The sequence below is a fragment of the Phaenicophaeus curvirostris genome, chromosome 25, assembly GCF_032191515.1.
Source record: "Phaenicophaeus curvirostris isolate KB17595 chromosome 25, BPBGC_Pcur_1.0, whole genome shotgun sequence".
NCBI lineage: Eukaryota > Metazoa > Chordata > Aves > Cuculiformes > Cuculidae > Phaenicophaeus > Phaenicophaeus curvirostris.
The window spans coordinates 2,939,446-2,960,507 of NC_091416.1; the positions used below are offsets into that span (position 1 = coordinate 2,939,446).

At 65.7% G+C, this 21,062-nt stretch overlaps 2 protein-coding genes across 23 annotated transcripts in view; one reads left to right on the forward strand and one right to left on the reverse strand.

The window, feature by feature from the left end:
- Positions 1–21,062, reverse strand: part of CENATAC (centrosomal AT-AC splicing factor) — a 365,184-nt gene that overhangs the window by 312,014 nt on the left and 32,108 nt on the right. The gene's annotated exons all lie outside the window — the stretch shown is intronic.
- On the forward strand, positions 42–20,742 carry PHLDB1 (pleckstrin homology like domain family B member 1). Of its 22 annotated transcripts, none has more exons than XM_069876608.1 (26): positions 42–101; positions 3,818–3,919; positions 4,202–4,325; positions 4,400–4,570; positions 7,047–7,172; positions 8,375–9,450; positions 10,143–10,361; positions 10,429–10,566; positions 10,667–10,804; positions 13,000–13,128; positions 14,153–14,308; positions 14,413–14,523; positions 14,647–14,736; positions 15,333–15,455; positions 15,941–16,078; positions 16,529–16,681; positions 17,037–17,204; positions 17,601–17,717; positions 17,798–17,915; positions 18,095–18,139; positions 19,029–19,320; positions 19,425–19,515; positions 19,595–19,741; positions 19,839–20,058; positions 20,330–20,415; positions 20,526–20,741. In XM_069876608.1, exons 2-26 carry the CDS (start codon positions 3,860–3,862, stop codon positions 20,664–20,666), a joined length of 4,377 nt encoding a protein of 1,458 aa, XP_069732709.1. In that variant the 5' UTR covers positions 42–101; positions 3,818–3,859; the 3' UTR covers positions 20,667–20,741. The 22 variants fall into 22 exon arrangements, 21 of the variants coding, with proteins under 21 accessions (XP_069732709.1, XP_069732711.1, XP_069732701.1 ...); XM_069876610.1 differs by having other exon boundaries at positions 56–101; positions 3,821–3,919; XM_069876600.1 differs by lacking the exon at positions 42–101 and adding an exon at positions 2,668–2,778 and having other exon boundaries at positions 17,822–17,915; positions 20,526–20,742.

Sequence of the window (21,062 nt, forward strand, 5' to 3'; positions counted from 1 at the left end):
TCGGGGCGGGGAGGAGAACGGGCTGGGGAGGAGCCGGGGGCGGGGACGGGGCCGGGGAGCGGCGGAGCCCGGGCTGGGGCTGCCGTCCCGGCCGAGCGGAGGTGAGCGGCGGCGGGGAAGGGGCCGGGGGGCGCACCGGGAGCTGCTACCCAAACCTCAGCCTTGGGGAGCGCCTTGGGGTGCGGGAGGGGAACCGGGGCTGGGGGTCCCGGCCGGGGTGGGAGCTCCGAGAGGGAGCGATTCCCATCCCGACCTTGTTTACTCCAGCTCGCTGACACGCTCTCCGGTTGCTGCCAGAAGCCCAAAGGAATTTGGCAGCTCCTGGAGATCTCCAGCTGCTGCTTCCAAGGGTGGCCGGTTATCCCAGGGCTCCGGCCGCTCTGCGGGTTGGGAGCACCGGGCAGCAGCTAGGAGGGCAGCACGGAGACTGGACAGTGCCAGCCGGGGGGGTTTGAGCAGTTCCTTGAATTGTGTGGTTTTGCCATGCTGCAGTGAGCCCTCTGCCACGTGGGGTTTGTGTGGCAAGGCAGTGGTTGTTGATGCCTGGACACCAGAACAGAGGGAGCGATGCCTGTTTCGGAGGAGTGAGGCTCACCGTGGCCCCTCTCCCAGTGAAAACAGGGCAGGGCTGGGTGATATGTTTGTCCCAGGGACTGGATCTGAGGCCCATTAAGCCCTGCTTTACATTAGGAAAAAATTCTTCACCGAAAGGGTCATTGGGCACTGGCAGAGGCTGCCCAGGGAGGGGGTTGATTCACCTTCCCTGGAGGGGTTTAAGGCACGGGTGGACGAGGTGCTAAGGGACATGGTTTAGTGTTTGATAGGAATGGTTGGACTCGATGATCCAGTGGGTCTCTTCCAGCCTGGTCATTCTATGATTCTATGATTCTCCTGCTGAGGTCACTGTGAGGAACTGCAGATGCTCTGAGCCGACCCAAGTGTCTGGCTTGGGGATGAGGAGCCATCACTGGCTACAAGAGGGCTTTGAGGAACAAGTCTCCATTGTGCAACCTCGCATGGTGTCCTGGAGCTCAGCGCTGGTGGGTTTCCCATCCACGTCGTGGTGGCCAGAGGCACGAGCTGATGCTGGACTCAGTGCTTGAGCTCTGGCAGCGACTGGGACCGCTCGTGGCATCACCAGCCCTTGGAGGTGGCTCATCTCGCGGAGCAGCGGGCACAGAAAAGCCAGGCCCAAGCATGCAGCAGGCATCCTGCAGCCCGAGGTGCGATGCTGGCAGAGCCACGGCCTCATCCCGGTTGCAGCTGTGCCGTGATGGTGTGGGAGCGCTGAGATCAGCGGGCGCGGCCGGGATTCCTCAGCTCCCGCCGGAGCTGTCTGGCGGCCGATGCACAGCGATGTTATTGCCAGCAGCGTTGCCTCAGCAACTGCGATGCAGCCCCCGCCGCCCCTCGCCCGCTGCGCTGGGGCCGCCTGGGTCTCCCTGCTCGTCGTGGGGCAGCGGCCGGGAGCCGGCGCCTGGCTCCCCGCTGGCTTTGCGCCGGAGACGGGCTCCTCTTCCCAGCTGCCGGCGGAAGGGCCGGTTGTTTACGGGTCAGAGGGTGTGGGAAGGGGTGAGCGCACCCGAAGAGCTTTAGCAGATGGGGAGCGAGCAGGCAGCCAAGTCGGATGGAGGCTGCGACGCTGCGGGGTGAGCACCCGTTAGCTCGGGTGCTGCGGCTTCTTCCTGTGACTCACCAGCCGTGGATGCTGTCTGGGTGCCCTGCCCCGCGCGCGGCTGGCACCGCTGGGATGCACGGCAGGGTGTGCCAGGCCACGCTTCGGTGCATCCACATGGCTCTTCGTGAGCGTGTGCGTACGGTGCGGCTCTGGTGTTTGCCTGCTGGCACGTGGGGCTGTGCCCATTGGGGATCCCGGTGGGTCAGACAGGAGCGAACCCCCAAACGCCGCTGCCCGTGTGGCTCAGGGCTGCAGGGAGGTCGCAGCCCGTGGGCAGCGTGTGTGCCTGCCGCCCTCCCGGCGTCGGCAGGGCCCCAAGTCCTCCCAGGTGAGGCCTCCGCCTGCGCCCGGAGAAGAAAGCGGCTTTTGTGCTCGCTCAGGCTGGGGCTGAGCGGGCAGCCCCGCGCGGGGGGCACGGGGGCTGCGGGGCGGTAACCGAGCCCGACCCCTTGGCATTTGCTGCCTTCGCCGCTTCCCACGGCGGGAACAAGCGGCGCGTTCTGCAGGCGGCAGCGGGAGAAGAAAGGCAGCCTTGTCCGCCCCAGCAGTGGGGCGCCGGCCGGGGCGGCAGCGCTCCCACCCCGCATTCCTCCAGCAGAGCCGGCTGCAGGGGCTGGGGGCACAGTGGGAGACTCCCGCGAGGTGAGGGGCTCCGACGGAGGGCGATGCTGGGGGGCCGGGGCACAGCAGCCGGCTGGGTGGGCGTTGGGGATCAGCTGGATGCCAGGGTCACCCTCCAGCTCACGGACAGGCAGGGCTGGAGCGGGGGATGCTGGGTGGCACGAGGTTAGGGGGAGCAAAGATGAACCCCATGCAGCGGGGCTGGGGTCCCCGTGATGCTCCCCCAGCCCCACCTGCCTGGCCGTGCTGGGAAGGAGTTAACACTGGTGCAGAATCCCACTCTGGCCCCGCTCCCTTCCTATGCAGCAGCTTGGCCCCTCCTGGCTTTTCCTCCTTCCTGGAGGCTGAGATTGTGGCTGGGTGCAGGCGAAGGGGTTCTCTGGATGCTGGGTGGCGTGTTCCCCCCTCTAAACCCAGAGAACATGGGCACGCTGCCGCGGAGGGTCCCTCTTGGCACCCGGGATAGGATCCAGTGGCAGGTAAGGGAAAGCGAGGGTCCCGCACGAGCAGCCAGCGGGCACTGGGGAGCAGTTGGCACCTCCGCTTCCCCTGCCCCATCCCGCATGGGGCAGCCGCGGTCCCCACGGAGACCTTGCTATGGGGTGGCCGACCCCGATGTCGCACAGAGCCGTCCGACCTCTTCCCCAGCCCTGCATCCCACGCCTGGTGTTTTCCAGCGTTTCATTTTTTCCGCAGTGTGTAATAGCCACCCCCGCGGCTGAGCCTGGCGCTGGCCAAGCCGGGGGGGTCCCTCGCCCCGCAAGACGCTGGGGTTGGAGGGACCGCGGGGGATGCCGCAGGGAGCCGAGCGCGGGGCTGCTCCCGGTGCCCCCAGCAGCAGGGACCCCGACGTGAGTGGGGGCTCCCCGGTTCGGCCGCCCCAGCTCTCCGGGAAGGGTTAAGCCACGCTCAGCCAGGCCTGGGCGGAAGGGAAGGGAGGGACGTGGGGAGCAGCAGACGGTAAATTTAGTAACCCCGAAGCATCCCGGGCTGCCACGGCAGCGGTGGCGTGAGTGCCGGGTGACGGAAATTGTTCCTCCGTGCCCACGCAGGGACCCGCTGCGGCGGCTGCTCCGGGGGGCGGCAGCGCTGCCAGCCTGGCGCGGGCACAGGGAGGGACGCGGGGCGCTCAGCTGGCCCCGGGCACCCCGGGGTGCAGGGCTGGAGGGGTGTGTGAGGGTGCTGGGGGCAGCCGGGTCCTGTGCCTTCATCCGCCGTGGCGGTTAGGGTCCAGCTGCCTGTTGCTCCTAGAGTTTGGGGGGTGCGTTTCCTACTCTGACTCCCCAAACTGAGCCAGCGTGCCGGCTCCTTCTGGCACCAGCGCCCTGTGCCGACACTTGGCTGCTGTGTGGCTTTCGCTGCGTGGACGAGGGCGCGTGCTTCGCCTGGCAGGGATGCTTGCCAGCTTCGGGCAGGCCAAGGAGGGGAAAACGCCAGTTTGGGGTGGGTTTCCAAGGCTCGGAGGACAGCAGAACCGTGCCCAGCGTGGCTGCCGACATCCTCCGTCTCTCCCCGCAGCAGCCTGTGCCTGAGGGTGCCTGGCGTCTCCGAGCGGGCACCATGGAGGCTCCCGGCAGGGCCCCTGCCAGCCCCACACGCAGGGTCCAGACCATCATCCAGGTGAGCGCACGGAGCCACGGCCCCTCTGCCCTGCGGGAGCAATAAAGATCCAGCTGCTCTCCAGGCTCTCCTCACCCCAATCCTCTTAGGGGATCGGTGGCAAAGCCAATTGCGCTAAGTGGCTGGCAGCTCGGATCCTCTTAGCCTCAGCCCTAGCCCTGGGGATCTCTGCTCTCTGCGGAGGGCAGGACGGAGCCCTCAGCTCTGCCTGCGCGCGGCTGTTTTGGAGCAGCCCGAGCGTGCAGGGGAGATCAATGAGCATCTCCCGTTTTCCTTGTGCAGAACAGCCCCTTGGACCTGATCGACACGGGGAAAGGGCTGAAGGTGCAGACGGAGAAGCCGCACCTGGTGAGCCTGGGCAGCGGGCGGCTCAGCACGGCAATCACGCTCCTGCCCCTGGAGGAAGGTGGGTGCTGGCGGCCGCGGCTTCGCTGCGGGCACGCGGGTGGCTGGGAGGCTGAGCCGCTCTCTCTGCCGCAGGGAGGACCACGGTGGGCACGGCCGCCACGGACGTCGTCCTGCAGGGCCCCGGCCTGGCGCCCCAGCACTGCTACATCGAGAACGAGCGGGGCACGCTCACCCTGCACCCCTGCGGCAACGCCTGCGCCATCGACGGTGTCGAGATCCAGCGGCCCACGCGCCTCACCCAGGGTAGGGACAGCGGCGTCCTCCAGAGCAGCGGCTGGCGGGCGGCTTGTGCCGGGGGGCGTCGGGGTGGGGGGCCGTGATCCATCCTGCAGTCGCACAGCCTGGCTGGGATGCTCCCGGGGTGCTCCAGGGATGCTCCTGGGGTGCTCTGGGGTGCTATGGGGATGTTCCTGGGGATGCTCCTAGGGTGCTCCAGGGATGCTCTTGGGGTGCTGCAGGGATGCTCTTTGGGTGCTGCAGGGATGCTTTGGGGATGCTCCTGGGGTGCTCTGGGGTGCTCTGGGGATGTTCCCGGGGATGCTCCTGGGGTGCTCCAGGGATGCTCCCGGGGTACTCCAGGGATGCTCTTGGGGTGCTGCAGGGATGCTTTGGGGATGCTTCTGGGGTGCTCTGGGGTGTTCCAGGGATGTTCCTGGGGATGCTCCCAGGGTGCTCCAGGGATGCTCTTGGGGTGCTGCAGGGATGCTTTGAGGATGCTCCTGGGGTGCCCTGGGGATGTTCCTGGGGATGCTCCCGGGGTGCTCCAGGGATGCTCCCAGGGTACTTCAGGGATGCTCTTGGGGTGCTGCAGGGATGCTCTTTGGATGCTGCAGGGATGCTTTGGGGATGCTCCTAGGGTGCTCTGGGGATGCTCTTGGGGTGCTCCAGGGACGCTCCCAGGCATGCTTTGGGGATGCTCCCATGATGCTCCTGGGGTGCTTCTGGGATGCTTCCAGGGTGCTCCTGGGGTCCTCCAGGGATGCTCCCGGGATGTTCCGGGGATGCTCTTGGGGTGCTCTTGGGATGCTCCCGGAATGCTCCCAGGGTGCTTTGGGGATGCTCCAGGGATGCTTCTGGGGATGCTCCCAGGATGTTCCCGGGGTGCTCCAGGGATGCTTTGGGGATGCTCCTGGGGTGCTCTGGGGATGCTTTGGGGATGCTCCCAGGATGTTCCCGGGGTGCTCCAGGGATGCTTTGGGGATGCTCCCGGGGCGCTCCCACCTCTTTGCCGTGGGGTGGGGACGCGGCGGGTGCTGGATGGGATGGGGAGGGCACCGGGCAGGAGCCGTTGCCGGAGGAGCCGCGGCTGCCGGGGCCCGGGGAGGGGCGGTGGAAAACGCCCGGGCTGCCCCGGGGAGGGGGGGGACCGGCCGCGGGGCTGGCGGGGCGGGGCGGACACAGCCCCTCCCCGGGGCCGCCCCCCGCACCGCCTCTCCCGGGGGGAACAATGGGAGCCGCGTCCCGCGGAGCGGTGAGCGGAGGGAGAGGCTGCGGGGAGCGGCTGCGGGGGGGCTGGGGTGCAGGAGAGGCTGGGAATGCAGGGGGGGCTGGGGTGCAGGAGAGGCTGGGAATGCAGGGGGGTCTGGGGTGCAGGAGAAGCTGGGGGTGCAGGGGGGTCTGGAGGTGCAGGAGGAGTTGGGGATGCAGGGGGGTCTGGGGGTGCAAGGAAGGTCTAGGGTTGCAGGAGGGGTTAGGGGTGCAGGGGGGTCTGGGATGCAGGAGGGGCTGGGGGTGCAGGAGAGGCTGAGAGTGCAGGGGGGTCTGGGGATGCAAGAGGGGCTGGGGCTGCAGCAAGGTCTGGAGGTGCAGGAGAGGCTGAGAGTGCAGGGGGGTCTGGGGATGCAAGAGGGGCGGGGGGTGCAGCAAGGTCTGGAGGTGCAGGGGTGTCTTGGGGGTGCAGGAGAGGTTGAGAGTGCAGGGGGATCTGGGGATGCAAGAGAGGCTGGGGGTGCAGCAAGGTCTGGAGGTGGAGGGGGGTCTGGGGATGTAAGAGGGGCTGGGGGTGCGGCAAGGTCTGGAGGTGCAGGGGGGTTTGGGGGTGCAGGAGAGGTTGGTGTGCAGATGGCTGGGCAGGCAATGCTCAGGGCATGGGGTGGGGGTACCCACTTTTCCGGAGGGCGGTGCAGCTCGGGGTGCTGGGCAGGAGGAGGCATCGCAGGTGGGGTGGTCGCCCTGAGCCAGGGCGCTACCACCACTTCAACCTTGGAAAGTCGTCCCATCCCATCTCAGCGCTCCGGTGATGTATCCCGGTTTGAGCCGTACAGCCTGTTGCTCGCATCGCCACCCGCTCCAAAATCCTGTCCCCTCCGGCGAAGGATTTTTGGGCTGTGGCTGTGGAGCCTCTCCCTGGGTGCTGGCAGGCGCTTCAAAGCGAGGTGTGCCCGGAGCACGCCTTCCACCGCCCGCTGCTCCCCGCTGCCCCTCGCCAGCCGCCGGGAAAGCTGCCTGGTGGGGCCAAGGCGAGGGGACAGCAGCTGCCTCGTTGCAGCTGGCAGCAGCGCTGGGCGCGGATCGCCGCCGCCTGCCCCGCGGGGACCCCAGCTGTGCCCGCGCGCGGTGACCTGGATCGCAGCCTCCCCCTAAGCCGCTGCTGACGGCAGGAGCCCGCTGCCCGCCCGGGGACGCCTGGTGGGGCCATGCCCGCTGCCTGCCCGCGCCAGCTGCCGCCTCGCCTCTCTCTCCGGCACCGCGGCGGCTGAGCCCTCTCCGCTCTCCGCAGGGTGCACCATCTGCCTGGGCCAGGCCACCTTCCTCCGCTTCAACCACCCTGCTGAGGCCAAGTGGATGAAGAGCATGATCCCGGCGGGAGGCAGGAACCCGCCGGCGTCCTTCGGGCTGACAGCAAGTAGGTGACCCCCCTGTTTGCCGGCGGGGACGCTGGGGCACCCCCTGGCCGTGCCACCGACCTCCCCGGGCGCGCGATGCTTTCCCAGCCCTGTCCCGCTGCCTTGGCTCGGCAGCCGTGCTGGTGGTCGTTAATGATTAACGTCACCGTGGAAGAAGGTGACTGCGAAGGTGCTGAGCCGTGGCCCCCGCTTCTGCTTGGCCGGCACCCATCGTCCTGTCATCCCGCGCGCCCCCCGGCTGCCTCGCGGCGGGTGTTTCCATGCCAGAGCAGCCGCACGGAGGCTGCGAAGGCCGTTTCCCCAGCTGCATCCTCCATCTCACCGGCTGCTTATCTTGTTGTGTCTGTCTGTCTGTCGGGTGGATGGGATGAACCCCCCCGCCGAGTCTCCCGGGGGTGCGGGAGCCCATCTCCCTGCCCCGACCGGCACGCCCTGGCACGGGGAGAGGAGCTTGGCAGCCTCCTCGTGCCACGTGTGTGCCGGGATAGCTGCGCTCCCCGCAGCTGGGGGACAGGAGGAGGGACACGGGGAGATGTCGTGGCTGCGGGGAATCCCGCGCCGGCGGAGCATCCTGCACCCACCGCCTGCTTGGACCCTCTCTGCTCCGCAGGATGGATGGGATCGCACGGGCACGGCTGCGGCACGTCTCTCTGGGCGCTGCCAGCCGCCGCAGGGGAGCCGCCGGGTGCCAGGGGTGACGCATGGCGGGTGGCACGCCGTCCCCGCCAGCCTCGCCGGCTGCTATTAGCTTGGGTTCTGAGTGACAGGGACATTGGCTGGGCCGGGGGGCACCCGGCTGGGGTCGCAGGGGGCCTGCGGGCAGCACGGCGCTGGGTCCGAACACTGGGTGGCATTTACCAGTCGCCTCTGTGTCCCCTTGCTGGGACGCCGGAGCGTGCCGGGGGCGAGTGGCAGGCGCTGGCGGCTGGCGCGGGCAGCTACTCCCTGAGGAGCAGGCGGCTGGGCTGCACTATCGGGTTTCTGTCTCCCTGGTGATGGGGCCAGTGGGATGCCAACCTCCTCCCTGGCGCGGGAAACGCTGGCAGCGAGGTGCTGGCTCCTCGGGGCGTGGGGAGAAGGGATGTGATTCCTTTCTTTGCATGGCAAGGTGAAGCCAGGCTGCTCGGTGGAGCCCCAGCCTGGGTCAGGGCTGTGTTGGGGATCCTGCTGAGCTGATGCCTGCTCCTGTCTCGCCCCGCAGAGCCCGAGGCCCTGGTGAACGGCAGCCGCCAGCCGGCTGAGCGCGGGCGCCCCAGCCACAGCAACTTGGTCAGCTCCATCGAGAAGGACCTGCAGGACATCATGGACTCGCTGGTGCTGGACGAGCCGGCGTCCCCTGGCAGCAAGAAGCCACCTGCCCGCGGCCGCTCCCCCTTGTCCCCCATGGTGAACGGGGGTGGCCGTTGCCTCCTGTCCCCCCCGCCCAGCCCTGGCACAGCCTCGGGGGGCTCCAGCTACGAGAACGCCTCCCCAGCCTTCTCCCCGCTCTCCTCGCCCAGCGGTGGCTGCACCAGCCCCTCGCCCAGCAGCAGCCAGGAGCAGGGGCCGGCCGTGCCCCCCCTCATCCCGCTCCGCTCCTCCAGCTACAACCACGCCGTGCAGCCCCCGCAGCGCCCGCCCGGAGGGGGTCCCGGTGAGCCTTGGCCACCCGAGAGGCTGGGGGACCCCCGGGCAGGCAGCCCCCGGCTGGCACCCAGAGCAGCTCCGCGGGCACGGGCAGCCCTGCAGGATCGGCCCCCCAGCCCGTTTCGGGAGGCGCGGGACCCCCAAGTCCCCAGCCGGCAGCCCCTCAGCAGGGCGGCCCCGGAGAGCCCGCGGGCGGCTCGCAGGAACGTGGAGAGCATGCGGGAGCTGCCCCCGCTGAGCCCCAGCTTGTCGCGCCGGGCACCCAGTCCCCGAGCGGCCCCCGACGCCCCCTCCCCGCAGCCCCGGCTGGGCAGGGAGGTGCCCGGCAGCCCCCGTGCCAGGCGCAAGGGGCTGGAGGATCCCAGGGGTGCCGGGAGCCCTTCGCCCCCGCTGCCGCCGGAGACCCCGGCACGCCGCCCCAGCTTCGGCTCCTGCCTGAGCCCCGCGTACGGGCTGGGCTCCCCGGCCGTGCCCTCGCCCCGCCAGAGCCCCCGCGTCCCCAGGAAGATGTTGGGGGACTCCCAGCTGCCAGCGGGGCCTCGGGAGCGCAAGAACAGCATCACTGAGATCAGTGACAACGAGGATGAGCTGCTGGAATACCACCGGCGGCAGCGGCAGGAGCGAGTGCGGGAGCAGGAGATGGAGCGCCTGGTGAGACCTGGACTTGTGTCCAACCAGGGGATGTCCTCTTTGCAAACGCCTTATGGCTTTTGCTGCTTTAAAACCCAGCCCTCGCCTCTCAGGGATTTGCACAGCTGCCAGGTGGCCGCTTCTCCAGGGGGATTAGAGCCTCGAGCGGCTGTCGGTGCGGGGCTCAGCCGGAGCACTAAGCCTCGAGCTCGCGATATCGGGGAACCTGAGGGGTTGGTGCGGCTCTGGGGGTGCTGCTGGCTGAAATCCCCGCGCCCCCGGCTTTGTTAAACCATCCAGCGTCGTGTCCAGCCCTGCCAGCGCCGTGGCATTGTGGGCACTGTATCTATATTTAGGGTAGACGGAGTTTTTATAGAGCCCGCAGCTGCCGGGGTGGGGTTTGCCCGCGCGTCTCCTGCTCCCAGAGCCCTGTTTGCTCGGCCCTGACTCACGCCCGGCGCGGGCGGCCTGAGTCACAGCCTGGAAATAGCGGATGCGCTCGGCCGCCTGTAATTAGTCTGTCTCCATCTCCCGGCACGTCGCGTGCCTGGCTCCGCTGTGGGGTCTGGGCAGGCTGCGTCGGGCTTCGTGATGTCCCCAGCCCATCCCAGCGCGCAGGGAGGGCGAGGAGCGAGCTGCATCCCAGCAGCCGCCATCGGCCCAGGGTCCTGTGGTGCTGGAATGAGCAAAGCGTCGAGCGTTCTTTCCCGTAGGAGCGGCAGCGCTTGGAGACCATCCTGAATCTCTGCGCCGAGTACACCAAGAGCGACGGCACCGAGCCGGGTGACGCGGATGCTGGCCGGCGGCTGCCCAGGGGAGCCGGGGCTGCGGGCCGAGGCGTCGAGGAGCTGCGGCAGAGGGAGAGTCTGGAGAGGTCGGACGAGGAGAACCTGAAGGAGGAGTGCAGCAGCACTGAGAGCACCCACCACGAGGTGAGGGGACAGCCGCGCTGTGTCGCTCCGTGCCGCGCCGCTCCGTGCCAACCTGCCCTCTCTGCAGCACGAGGAGCTGGCTGGACCCCGCGCCAGGGAGGCTCAGCGGCTGGAGGAGGAGCGCGCCGGCATCCTCGGCCGCCTGGACCAGCTGAAGGGCCGTGTCAAGGAGCTGGAGCAGCAGCTGCAGGAGACGACGCGAGAGGTGAGGGGACGGGGAGCCCCGATCCAGCCAGCGCCCCATCCCGCGGATGGGAGCCCGATCCAGCAGGGGCAGCTCTCCTGATGCGGCTGTGCCCATGCAGGCAGAGATGGAGCGGGCGCTGCTGCAGGGCGAGCGGGAGTCGGAGGCGGCGCGGCTGCGGCAGGAGCAGGAGTTGGCGCAGCAGCTGCAGGAGAAGCTCTCCAGCCTGGACAGCAGCATCTGGAAGGAGCGGGACAAGGTGAGCCCCCAGGCAGGGCTGTGACGTGTCCTCCCCGGTACTTGCAGCCGGTTCTGCGGTGTCCCCCTGGGGACACGTTCTCTGGTCCCTGGGCTCCGTGGAGGCATCGAGGAGCATCTTTTCTGGGTTCATGGTGAGATCTGTCTGTCCGTCTGCCTGGGACTGGTCCAGCAGTCCTGTGGAGGAGGGCAGGGCTGATAGCTGGGGTCCGTGGCGCTGGCGGGGTCTCGCAGGGATGCTCCGTGCCGTGGGGCTTTCCAGGGCAGCACCGATGCAGGGATGGGGGCCTTGGAGCTCCCTGCTCTCTGTCCTCACTGTGGGGCTGTGGCTGGTGGCAAGTCCCCCGGCTCTGCTGCCGATCGGGGCATCTTCATGCGCGGCAGCAGCCACTTGCTGGAGGTGGCACAGAAATTGCTGTGGGTGTTTCACTCGGCTCCGCGGATGAGGAAGGGTCCTAGGGTAGGGAGTGGGGTCCTGGCCCCTTCCCCTGGAGTTGGCTTTGGTGCAGTTGCCGTCGCGATCCACCAGCCGTGCTGAAAGGCACTGGCATCCCCTCACCACAAGAAGGATGTTGAGGCTCTGAGCGAGTCCAGAGAAGAGCAATGAAGCTGGTGAGGGGGCTGGAGAAGAAGAGGAGCAGCTGAGAGAGCTGGGGGTGTTTAGCCTGGAGAAGAGGAGGCTGAGGGGAGACCTCATTGCTCTCTCCAACTACCTGAAAGGAGGTTGTGGAGAGGAGGGAGCTGGGCTCTTCTCCCAAGGGACAGGGGACAGGACGAGAGGGAATGGCCTCAAGCTCCACCAGGAGAGGTTCAGGCTGGACATTAGGAAAATGGGGTGGTAGCCTGGCAGAGCAGTGGCCAGAGGTGTCCGGGCAGAGCTCCCGTCAGCCCCCACCAGCAGTGCCTTCACGGTGTTGAGGCTGTTTGTTCTGGTTTCGATCTTTCAGCCCTTTGCAAGTGTCTTCTCTAGGCTAGAGAAGGAGCACAGGGAACCCTCCTGCCAGCCTCTCTGCTGACCTAACCACCCGCTTTCCTAACCAGCCTGTACTAATTACACTAACGATGCCTGCTCTCCAGTCTGCAACCACCTCTGACATCTCTGCACACCCGGGAGCACCAGGGCACCCTGCAGCCCCTGTCCTGGCCCGGTTTTCTCCCCAGAGTGTCCCCTGCATCCCTTTCCATGGATTCCCTGTGTCTCTGCACCGCTGCAGCATGGAGCGGGGTTCCTTGCAGTGTGCATTTCCCAACATCCGTGGAGGGAACCTGCAGGAGGTGATCCCTGTGCCACGTTGCAGGTCTCCGTCGTGCTGCTCCTGCAGCTACGGGACAGGGTGTTGGGGCAGCTTCCCCCTCGTCCTGTGCCAGGAGCAGGGATCCGCTCGGCCACTGACTTGGTGCAGCCTGAGCAGCTCCAGCAGCAGGGCTGGACCTCTGTCTCACTGCTGTGCGCTCCCTTCTGATAGAGAAAGGGTGAGCCATGGTCCCTCAGCCTGTGTATGGGACCTGCTGTGCTTAATCGGCAGCGTCCTGGTTGGGGAGCATCCATGGGCTGTTCAGAAGCTGTGTGTGGGGCAGCTGTTGGCAGGAGCGGGTTGACATTATCCATGCTGTCAGTATTGATCTTCTTGCTTCCTCTAAGTGCACTTTCAGCATGGAAACGTGAGGCTGAAGGCTCCAACACTGTCCAGCATGGGTCCCCAAGGCTTTCAGTCTCTTGACCCCTCCATAGATCATAGAATCATGGAACGTTTTGGGTCGGAAGGGACCTCAAAGCCCATCCAATTCCACCCCCCTACCATGGGCAGGGACACCTCCCACTGGATCAGGGGCTCCAAGCCCCATCCAACCTGGCCTTGAACCCCTCCAGGGATGGGGCAGCCACCCCTGCTCTGGGCAACCTGGGGCAGGGCCTCCCCACCCTCACAGCAAAACATTTCTCCCTAAGATCTCATCTCAATCTCGGCTCTTTCAGCTGAAAGCCATTCCTCCCCTCCTACCCCTGCGCTCTCTGATGAGGATGCCCTGATGCTGTCCCCCGCAAGCCTCCTTCTTTCCCCGCTGACCCCTTCTCTAACTCTGCAGCTTCTGCATGGCGCCGATTTGAGAAGTGTGTTTTCTCTTTTTTTTTTTCTTTTCCTTGTTTTTTTTTTTGTTTTGTTTTGTTTTGTTTTGTCTCACTCTCCCCTGATTCAGGAAAGGGCAAAGATTGATGCTGAAAGGAAGGAGCTAGAGCACCTCCGGGCACTTTACCATGAATCGAAGAGCCACCTTGCTCAGTGCCCCGAGTCAATGCGGGAGCAGTTGCGGGAGCGGATGCGAAGGGTCAGTGTCTCCCCTCACCCCTCCCGGACCATGGCCCATCTCCCTCCGCTCCAGCTCAGGCCAGCTCTTCCCCGCCAGCACTGGGAGCGTCGCACCCGGGCTGGAGGCGGCTGGCACCGGGCACCGCCGTCCTGGTAAGCTTGCCGCTCGCCTGGGCACGGTGCTGGCTCCGCAGAGCCACGGAGCCGCTGGGCTCCTCCGGACCGGGCAGGATCCATCCTCTTCGGGGAGGCTGGGGAGCCTCAGGGACCTCTAGGTCTCTCTGCTTCCAGCTATTTCCTGCGAGCGTTTATTTACACAGCGCCGTCGGTTTACATTGCTGCTGATCCGCAGCATTTTTTCCCTCGTTATCTGGTATTTTCCGGTAGCGGCTGAGCATCCCCAGCTGTCCCTGTGCCGAGCGGGTACCCTGCTGTTGGATGGGGGCAAGCAGGGCGAGCGGTGGGACCGTTGTGGTGCACGGGAGCCCTTGGTGCCCCGCATCCTACGGGGAGCGCGGTGCAGTCTGTGCCGGGGTGGCACCGGCAGACCCTGAGCTGAGTGCCAGGGTTGGTGCCGGGAGGGTGCGCGGGCATTTCTCTGGTGTGGCGCTCGTCCGTGGGGGCTCTGCTGCCCATCAGCTTGCTGACGCGTGGCTGTGTGATGGCTTTTTTCCACCTGACAGGTCCCAATGTGGACCTGGACGCGGTTTGATGGGGGCTGCTGGTCTCCAAGAGGTGGGGGAAGCCCCTGGCCGTGGCAAACTCCTCGTCCCATGGGGCTGATGGCTCTGACCTAGCCAGTGCCCGCTGTTTTCATCGCTTTCTCCAGCTGCACGGAGGCTGACGGTGGCTCCCGCATCGCTGGCCTCGGGGGAAGCTGCCTGTGTCCCTGCACAGGACACCGGGTCCCCATTCCTGGCCAGCACCAGCCGGGACGCAGGGATGCAGCAGGAGGTTTTGCTGTGGGAGATCCGCCTGCTGCCAGCGAGAAGCAAGGTGCCCGTCCCGAGGGAGTGATCCGCTGTGCTTTTCTGTGTCCAAAGGAGGCGGAGGCGCTGGAGACGGAGGCCAAGCTGTTTGAGGACCTGGAGTTCCAGCAGCTGGAGCGGGAGAGCCGCCTCGAGGAGGAGCGGGAGGCGCGGGGACAGCAGCTCCTGCAGAGCCGGGCTGAGTGCCACCGCAGCATCGCCCGCAGGAAGGTAGCGGGGGAGAGGGCAGCGGGTCCAGCACGGATCCAGCTGAGCCCAGCGACCCCGGCTGTGGCTCACCGGCAGCCTGCTCATCCCTGCTGTTCACTCCCCAGGAGCGAGTGGCCGCGCTGGATGCGCAGGCTGCCCAGATCCGACTGCAGAGCACCCAGGAGGCTGAGCGCCTGGCCAGGGAGAGGAACAGCGTCCTGCAGCTCCTGCAGAAGGTAATGAAGCAGTTGCTTGGGGCAGGGGGCAAGGCCGTCCCAGCTCATGCTGAGGTACTGACAGCCAAGGTGAGCTTGAGGTGCCAGTGACCATCAACTGCCTCTGCTCTGTCCTGTGCCCAGGAGAAGGAGAAGCTCATGTCTCTGGAGAGGCGATACCAGCTCGTCACCGGCAGCAGGAGCTTCCCCAAAACATCCTCAGCTCTCAGGGAGGTAAGTGGGGAGAGGGGGTTACAGTTCCTAGGGCTGCTCCCCTCCTGTCACCATTGGGGATGAGCCTGGTGCATCACAAACTCTGCTCTGCAGCAAATCCTGAGTCCCAAATGCTTTCTGTCTGGAACTGGCTGCTCCCAGCCACTCAGAGCCTCTCCGTGGGCTGCAGGGAGCATCACCAGGTTGGGAGGGAGGGAAGCGTGATGGAACTGGGCTTGGGAGCAGCAGCATCTCCCCAGCTGGACTGCTGGAGTGCTGCAGGAGCCCCAGGGCAGCCCAGGCGTTTGGTGGGTGGCTGGGCAAGGGCTGCAGGTGCCCACAAGGGAAGGGCTTGGCGGCTGTGGGGCTTGGTACCGGGATGGGGTACCCCTTCCAATTCCCATCCAAAGGTGGGAGGGGTTGCCCCACTGTCCTGCTCACGGCTCTGACCAAAAGCCACGACGACGCCCTCGGGGGCCACGGCGCTGCCCGATCCGCTGCTCAGGAGAGGGGCAGGATGGCAGAGCCCTTGCTCCTGCCCACAGTGGGGCTCCTGCTGCTGCTGCCGCCTCGCTGTCTGTGCCCGCCTTGCCTACATGAGCTTTACCCTCCAACAGGAGACCCTCCACATCTCAGAGCCTTTTGAGCTGTTGGAGGGAGCTAAGCCCCTGAGCCCCCTGCCAGCAGCAGCTGCCTCCTTAGCTTCTCCTGCCACCCGCTCCTACCCCAAGGCACAAGAGGTAACGGGAATAACTGCATGTGCTCGCTTGCTCGCTCGCCCCTCTCTGGCTAAGCTGCCGCCAGATCCCTTACGTGGACTAACATTGCCTTCGGGCAGCAGGGCATCCCCGCAGCAGTACGCGGGGGCATTTCTCACTTAGCTCATTAACACTCAGACCCCTGTTTTCAGTTTTAACCCCAGCATGGCACCGTGTGGCACAGGCAGCCCTGCGCTTCCCCCTTACCCACAGGCTGGGCACCTCCTGACAGCATCCTGTAGGGTCCTGCTAGGCTGGGGCATCCCCCAGAAATGAGCAAATGCCCGGGTTTGGCATGTTTGGTTTGGAAAGGGTGAGGAAGTGACATTTAACTCGCTCGGAGCAGCAGAGAAGGGCTGGGAAGGCAGCGGTTGGGCACAAGAGCGCGCGGGGAGATTTGCTCCCGCTTTGCAATCAGCACCTGTGCATGAGTCTAACTCTCCTTCTCCTCCGCCGTGGATTTCTAGGAGTACATGAGGCTGTCTGACGTTTTCAGGTTCTGCAGCAATGCTCACGGCCCCAGCCTGGACACTAAAGCTTCTGCTGCTGCCCCTGCTGCCGCTCAGCGCTCTTTCTTGCTTGCTGTACCTCCCGCAGCTGACGAGGTACCCGCTCCAGAGCATGCTCGGGTTTGCTCCCTTGGGTTGCCTGGCACATCCTGGGCAGCAGGGATGCTGCAGACCACGCGTGCCCTGGTGCTCAGAGCACCTTGGGTCTGGCTGCAACTGAGCAGGGAGCAGAGGCTGGAGCCACCTTTTCTCCTCGCCGGAGAGTGCTTCTCACCTGCTCTGGATGGGCTTTGCCCTCTGGGGGGGCAGCAGTGGGGCTGGGGAACAGGGCAAGTGCCCAGTGGGGCAGGAGGGCAGCGTACCTGGCCGCCCGTGCCAGGCGAGAAGGATGCAGAGCAGGCAGGGACTTGACCTGGTGCCCAGCATCCCCCACGGCCCTTCCCTTTGGGGCCATGGTACTCTTTTTTTGGGTAATTGCTTGTTCCCCTGTGCCTGCTTGCCCTTCTTTGGAGCCTCTTCTGATTTAATCTGCTTCTCTCTGCCCAGTACGTAACCGTTGAGCAGCTCTCGGGCATCCTGGGTGGCCTCCGTGCCCCTGCTGCTTCCCCACCGGGCTGCACCCCTCCAGCACCTTCATTCTCAGGCTGCGCTGCTCCTTCTTCTCTTGCATCTCACTCTTCTCCCTCCATCTCTGCAGAGGTTTGTGCCCCGTTTCCCTCCCTCCTTCCCTGCGCCGTCCCCAGGAGGGGATGGGGGTGCAGGGTAAGGGCTGAGCTGTGGATGAGGCTCTCAGCAGCCCTCGCAGCCCTCTCTTCCCTGCCTGCCCGCTGTCCTGCCACCCTGCGGTGTGGGGCGTGGGGTCTCTGTGCCCTCCCAGCACTTGCACCAGCTCTTGCCGGCCCCGTGAGCAGCAAGGGGGTCCTGGAGGGTCTGCAGGTCCCATGCTGGGGTTGACACGGGTACAGGCAGGGATGCTCTGACCTCACTATCTGTGTGTCTGTCCCTCTTGCTGCATTTTGGCCTCCCTCCTTTCTCACGCAGCATCTCTCTCCAGATGGAGCAGCAGCCACCGGTGGGCCCCGCTTGGCTCCCGGCTCTTGATTTAGAGAAGTGGTACCAGGAGGTCATGGCTGGCTTTGAGACCTCCTCTTCTTCTGTCTCTCCTCCTTCTTCCCCTCCTCCACTTCCAGCTAAAGCTCACTCCTCTCACAAGCCTCTCCAGGTAATCCTGGCTCCCTGCTGCTGCCTGGGGCTCAGGCTTTGGGGCTGGGGGCTGTGGGGACAGCGTGGGGATGCTCCTTTGGGGTGCCCCGTGTGACATGCAGCTGCTGCCGCCTCCTGCCTGCACCGCTGCCACAGGGACGGGGTCTGGGGAGGGGATGCTCAGCCCCACCAAAGTCTGAGCTGTCCGTCCAGGGGGCGCTTTTTCATAGAATCATAGAATCACCAGGTTGGAAAAGACCCACTGGATCATCGAGTCCAACCATTCCCATCAATCACTAACCCATGTCCCTCAGCACCTCGTCCACCCGTGCCTTAAACCCCTCCAGGGTTGGTGACTCAACCCCCTCCCTGGGCAGCCTGTTTGCCCCTCTCACTTCCACGTCTCTGTGCCCAGGTCTATCGTGCCAAAATGGAGGGAGACACCGGTGCCCTCACCCCTCGGATGAAGAGTGGGACCCCCTCATCCTCCCAACTCAACCTCTCCGTGCTGGGGCGCAGCCCCTCGCCCAAGGTACGGCTGCGGGGGGAGCTGGGCACCGCGTGGCCCTGGACACGCAGCTCCTGGTGCCACCACCGTGCCCGTCCCTGCAGCTGAGTGCCTGCCCTCCTGCCCAGGGCCCCCCGAGCCCCGCGGGCAGCCTGCCCCGCAACCTGGCCGCCACGCTGCATGACATCGAGACCAAGCGCCAGCTGGCCCTGCAGCAGAAGGGTGAGTTCCAGCTCGGCGTCCTGGCTCTGGGGGGTGCAGGGGCTTTGGGAGACGCTTCCCTCGCTGCCACGCGGGGCATGGAGAAGGGCTCTGGCCCAGGGCGGCGCTCTGGCAGGATGCGGTGCCTCTCTCACGGTCTCTCGCTCTTCCTCCCTCTCTCCCTGATGGTGTGTGTCCAGCCGAGCCGCTCCCAGCAGAGCCCTTGCAACCGGGCAATCTACCAGGTAGAGACCAGGGGTGTTTTGGAGTGCCCGGGGCAGCCTGGAGGCGGCGGCATGGCTCTTTGCTGGCACCCGCTGCCATGCGCAAGAGGGGCATGACTAGCTCAGGACCCCAGAGCCTCTCAGTAGCGGCTTAGGGACAACCTTGGGCATCTCTCACTTGCTGCTGCTTTGCCCAGCCTGCTCCTGCCAGCCTGGCGCAGGTTGCCCCCCAGCTCTCTTCTCCTGCCCGGACAGATGCTGCTTCCCGTGCTCACAAGGGAGTTGTGACAGCAGCTCCCAATTAGAATCATAGAATTATGGAATCACCAGATTGGAAAAGACCCATCAGATCATCAACTCCAACCATTCCCATCAATCACTAACCCATGTCCCTCAGCGCCTCATCCACCCGTCCCTTAAACCCCTCCAGGGAAGGGGACTCAACCCCCTCCCTGGGCAGCCTCTGCCACTGCCCAATGACCCTTTCTGTGAAAATTTTTTTCCTGATGTCCAGCCTGAACCTCCCCTGGTGGAGCTTGAGGCCATTCCCTCTCATCCTGTCCCCTGTCACTTGGGAGAAGAGCCCAGCTCCCTCCTCTCCACAACCTCCTTTCAGGGAGTTGGAGAGAGCAATGAGGTCTCCCCTCAGCCTCCTCTTCTCCAGGCTAAACACCCCCAGCTCTCTCAGCCGCTCCTCTTGTTCTCCAGCCCCTTCCCCAGCCTTGTTGCTCTTCTCTGGACTCGCTCCAGAGCCTCAACATCCTTCTTGTGGTGAGGGGCCCAGAACTGAACCCAAGTATTCTGCACCTACCATCCCTCCCGGCTCCAGCAGCACTTGCAGCATCTTCTTGTGCCTGTGCCGTGGCTCTGAGCGCGGCGGCTCAGTCGTCGTCTCCTTCCCGCGGTGCAGGTCAGCAGGTGATCGAGGAGCAGAAGCGGCGACTGGCGGAGCTGAAGCAGAAAGCAGCCGCCGAGGCTCAGTCCCAGTGGGAAGCCCTGCACGGGCAGCCTCCCTTCCCCACCACCTTCCCCCAGCTCGTGCATCATTCCATCCTCCACCACCACCGTCCCCACGGCGCCGGGCCCCGCGCCGAGGAGCTGGACCACGCATACGACACCCTCAGCCTGGAGAGCTCGGACAGCCTGGAGACCAGCATCTCCACCGGCAACAACTCTGCCTGCTCGCCCGACAACATCTCCAGGTAGCGGTGGGGCCGGCTGCCGTGCCGGAGGGACAACCCGCTCGTCCGGCCGCGCTCCCGGCTCGGGTCCCTTCCCCTGGGATGCAGCTGTGGTTGTCTCGCAGCGCCAGCGGGATGGAGGTGGGGAAGATCGAGGAGATGGAGAAGATGCTGAAGGAGGCCCACGCCGAGAAGTCGCGGCTGATGGAGTCCCGGGTGAGTGGGAGCTCCGGTGCCGCGGCCGGCGGGGAGCAGATCCCCGATCCCGGTGCCAAGCGCCCGTGTGTGCCGGCAGGAGCGTGAGATGGAGCTGCGGAGGCTGGCACTGGAGGACGAGCGCCGGCGTCGGGAGCAGCTGGAACGCCGTCTGCAGGATGAGACCGCGCGGCGACAGAAGCTGGTGGAGAAGGAGGTCAAGCTGCGGGAGAAACACTTCTCGCAGGTGCGGGGCAGACCCAGCTCCTCGCTGGGGTCCTGGCTGGGGAGGACGTGGCTCTCGTGCCGCCAGTGGTCTTTGCAGAGCACCGTTGCTTTTCTAGGCTCGTCCCCTGACGCGGTACCTGCCCATCCGCAAGGAGGATTTCAACCTGCGGCTCCACATTGAGTCCTCGGGCCACAACGTGGACACCTGCTACCACGTCATCCTGACGGAGAAGATGTGCAAGGGCTACCTGGTCAAGATGGGGGGGAAGATCAAGTCTTGGAAGAAGCGCTGGTTCGTCTTTGACCGCATGAAGCGCACTCTCTCCTACTACGTGGGTGAGTTCCCGTGCCGTCGTCCCCTTCCCTGTGCCACAGAATCATAGAATCACCAGGTTGGAAGAGCCTCACCGTGTCATCGAGTCCAACGTTCCCATCAATCACTTACCCATGTCCCTCAGCACCTCATCCACCCATCCCTTAGCACAGTTGTTGACACCGGTTCCTTTGAGGTGCTGAGGGACATGGGTTAGTGGTTGATGGGAATGGTTGGACTCGATGATCCAATGGGTCTTTTCCAACCTGGTGATTCTATGATCGTCTTGGCCAGATAAACACGAGACGAAGCTGAAGGGCGTCATCTACTTCCAAGCCATCGAAGAGGTTTACTACGACCACCTCCGCAGCGCGGCCAAGGTGAGCTCGTGCCAGGGGTGCTCCTGGCGCGTTCCATGTCCCCTCGAGGTGCTGAGCTCCGGGGTGTCCGGACCGCTGACCCCCCCTCCTCGTCTCCTTCTTCTCCTCAGAGCCCCAACCCCGCCCTCACTTTCTGCGTCAAGACCCACGACCGCCTCTACTACATGGTGGCCCCCTCGGCCGAGGCCATGCGCATCTGGATGGACGCCATCGTCACCGGCGCCGAGGGCTACACGCAGTTCATGAGCTGAGGGACACCCGGGGCTGTGGGGCTTGGGGAGGGGGACGACGGGGCCGCACCGGCTTTTGTAGGGTGACTTTATAAAAACGGAGTTTATTGGAAACCGCAGCAGTGGAGTGATGGGATGGGAAGGGGCGGGGGGAGGTGGATGAGGGGCCGGGGCCTGTGAGGGGGAGGCCAGTGAGGGGAGGGGGTGAGGGGCGTGGCCTGCGTGAGGGGGCGTGGCCTGCGTGAGGGGGCGTGGCCTGCATGAGGGGGCGTGGCCTGCGTGAGGGGGCGTGGCCTGCGTGAGGGGGCGTGGCCAGTGAGGTGAATGGGCTGTGAGGGGGCGTGGCCTGTGGGTGAGCGGACTGTGTGAGGGGGCGTGGTCTGTGTGAGGGGGCGTGGTCTGTGTGAGGGGGCGTGG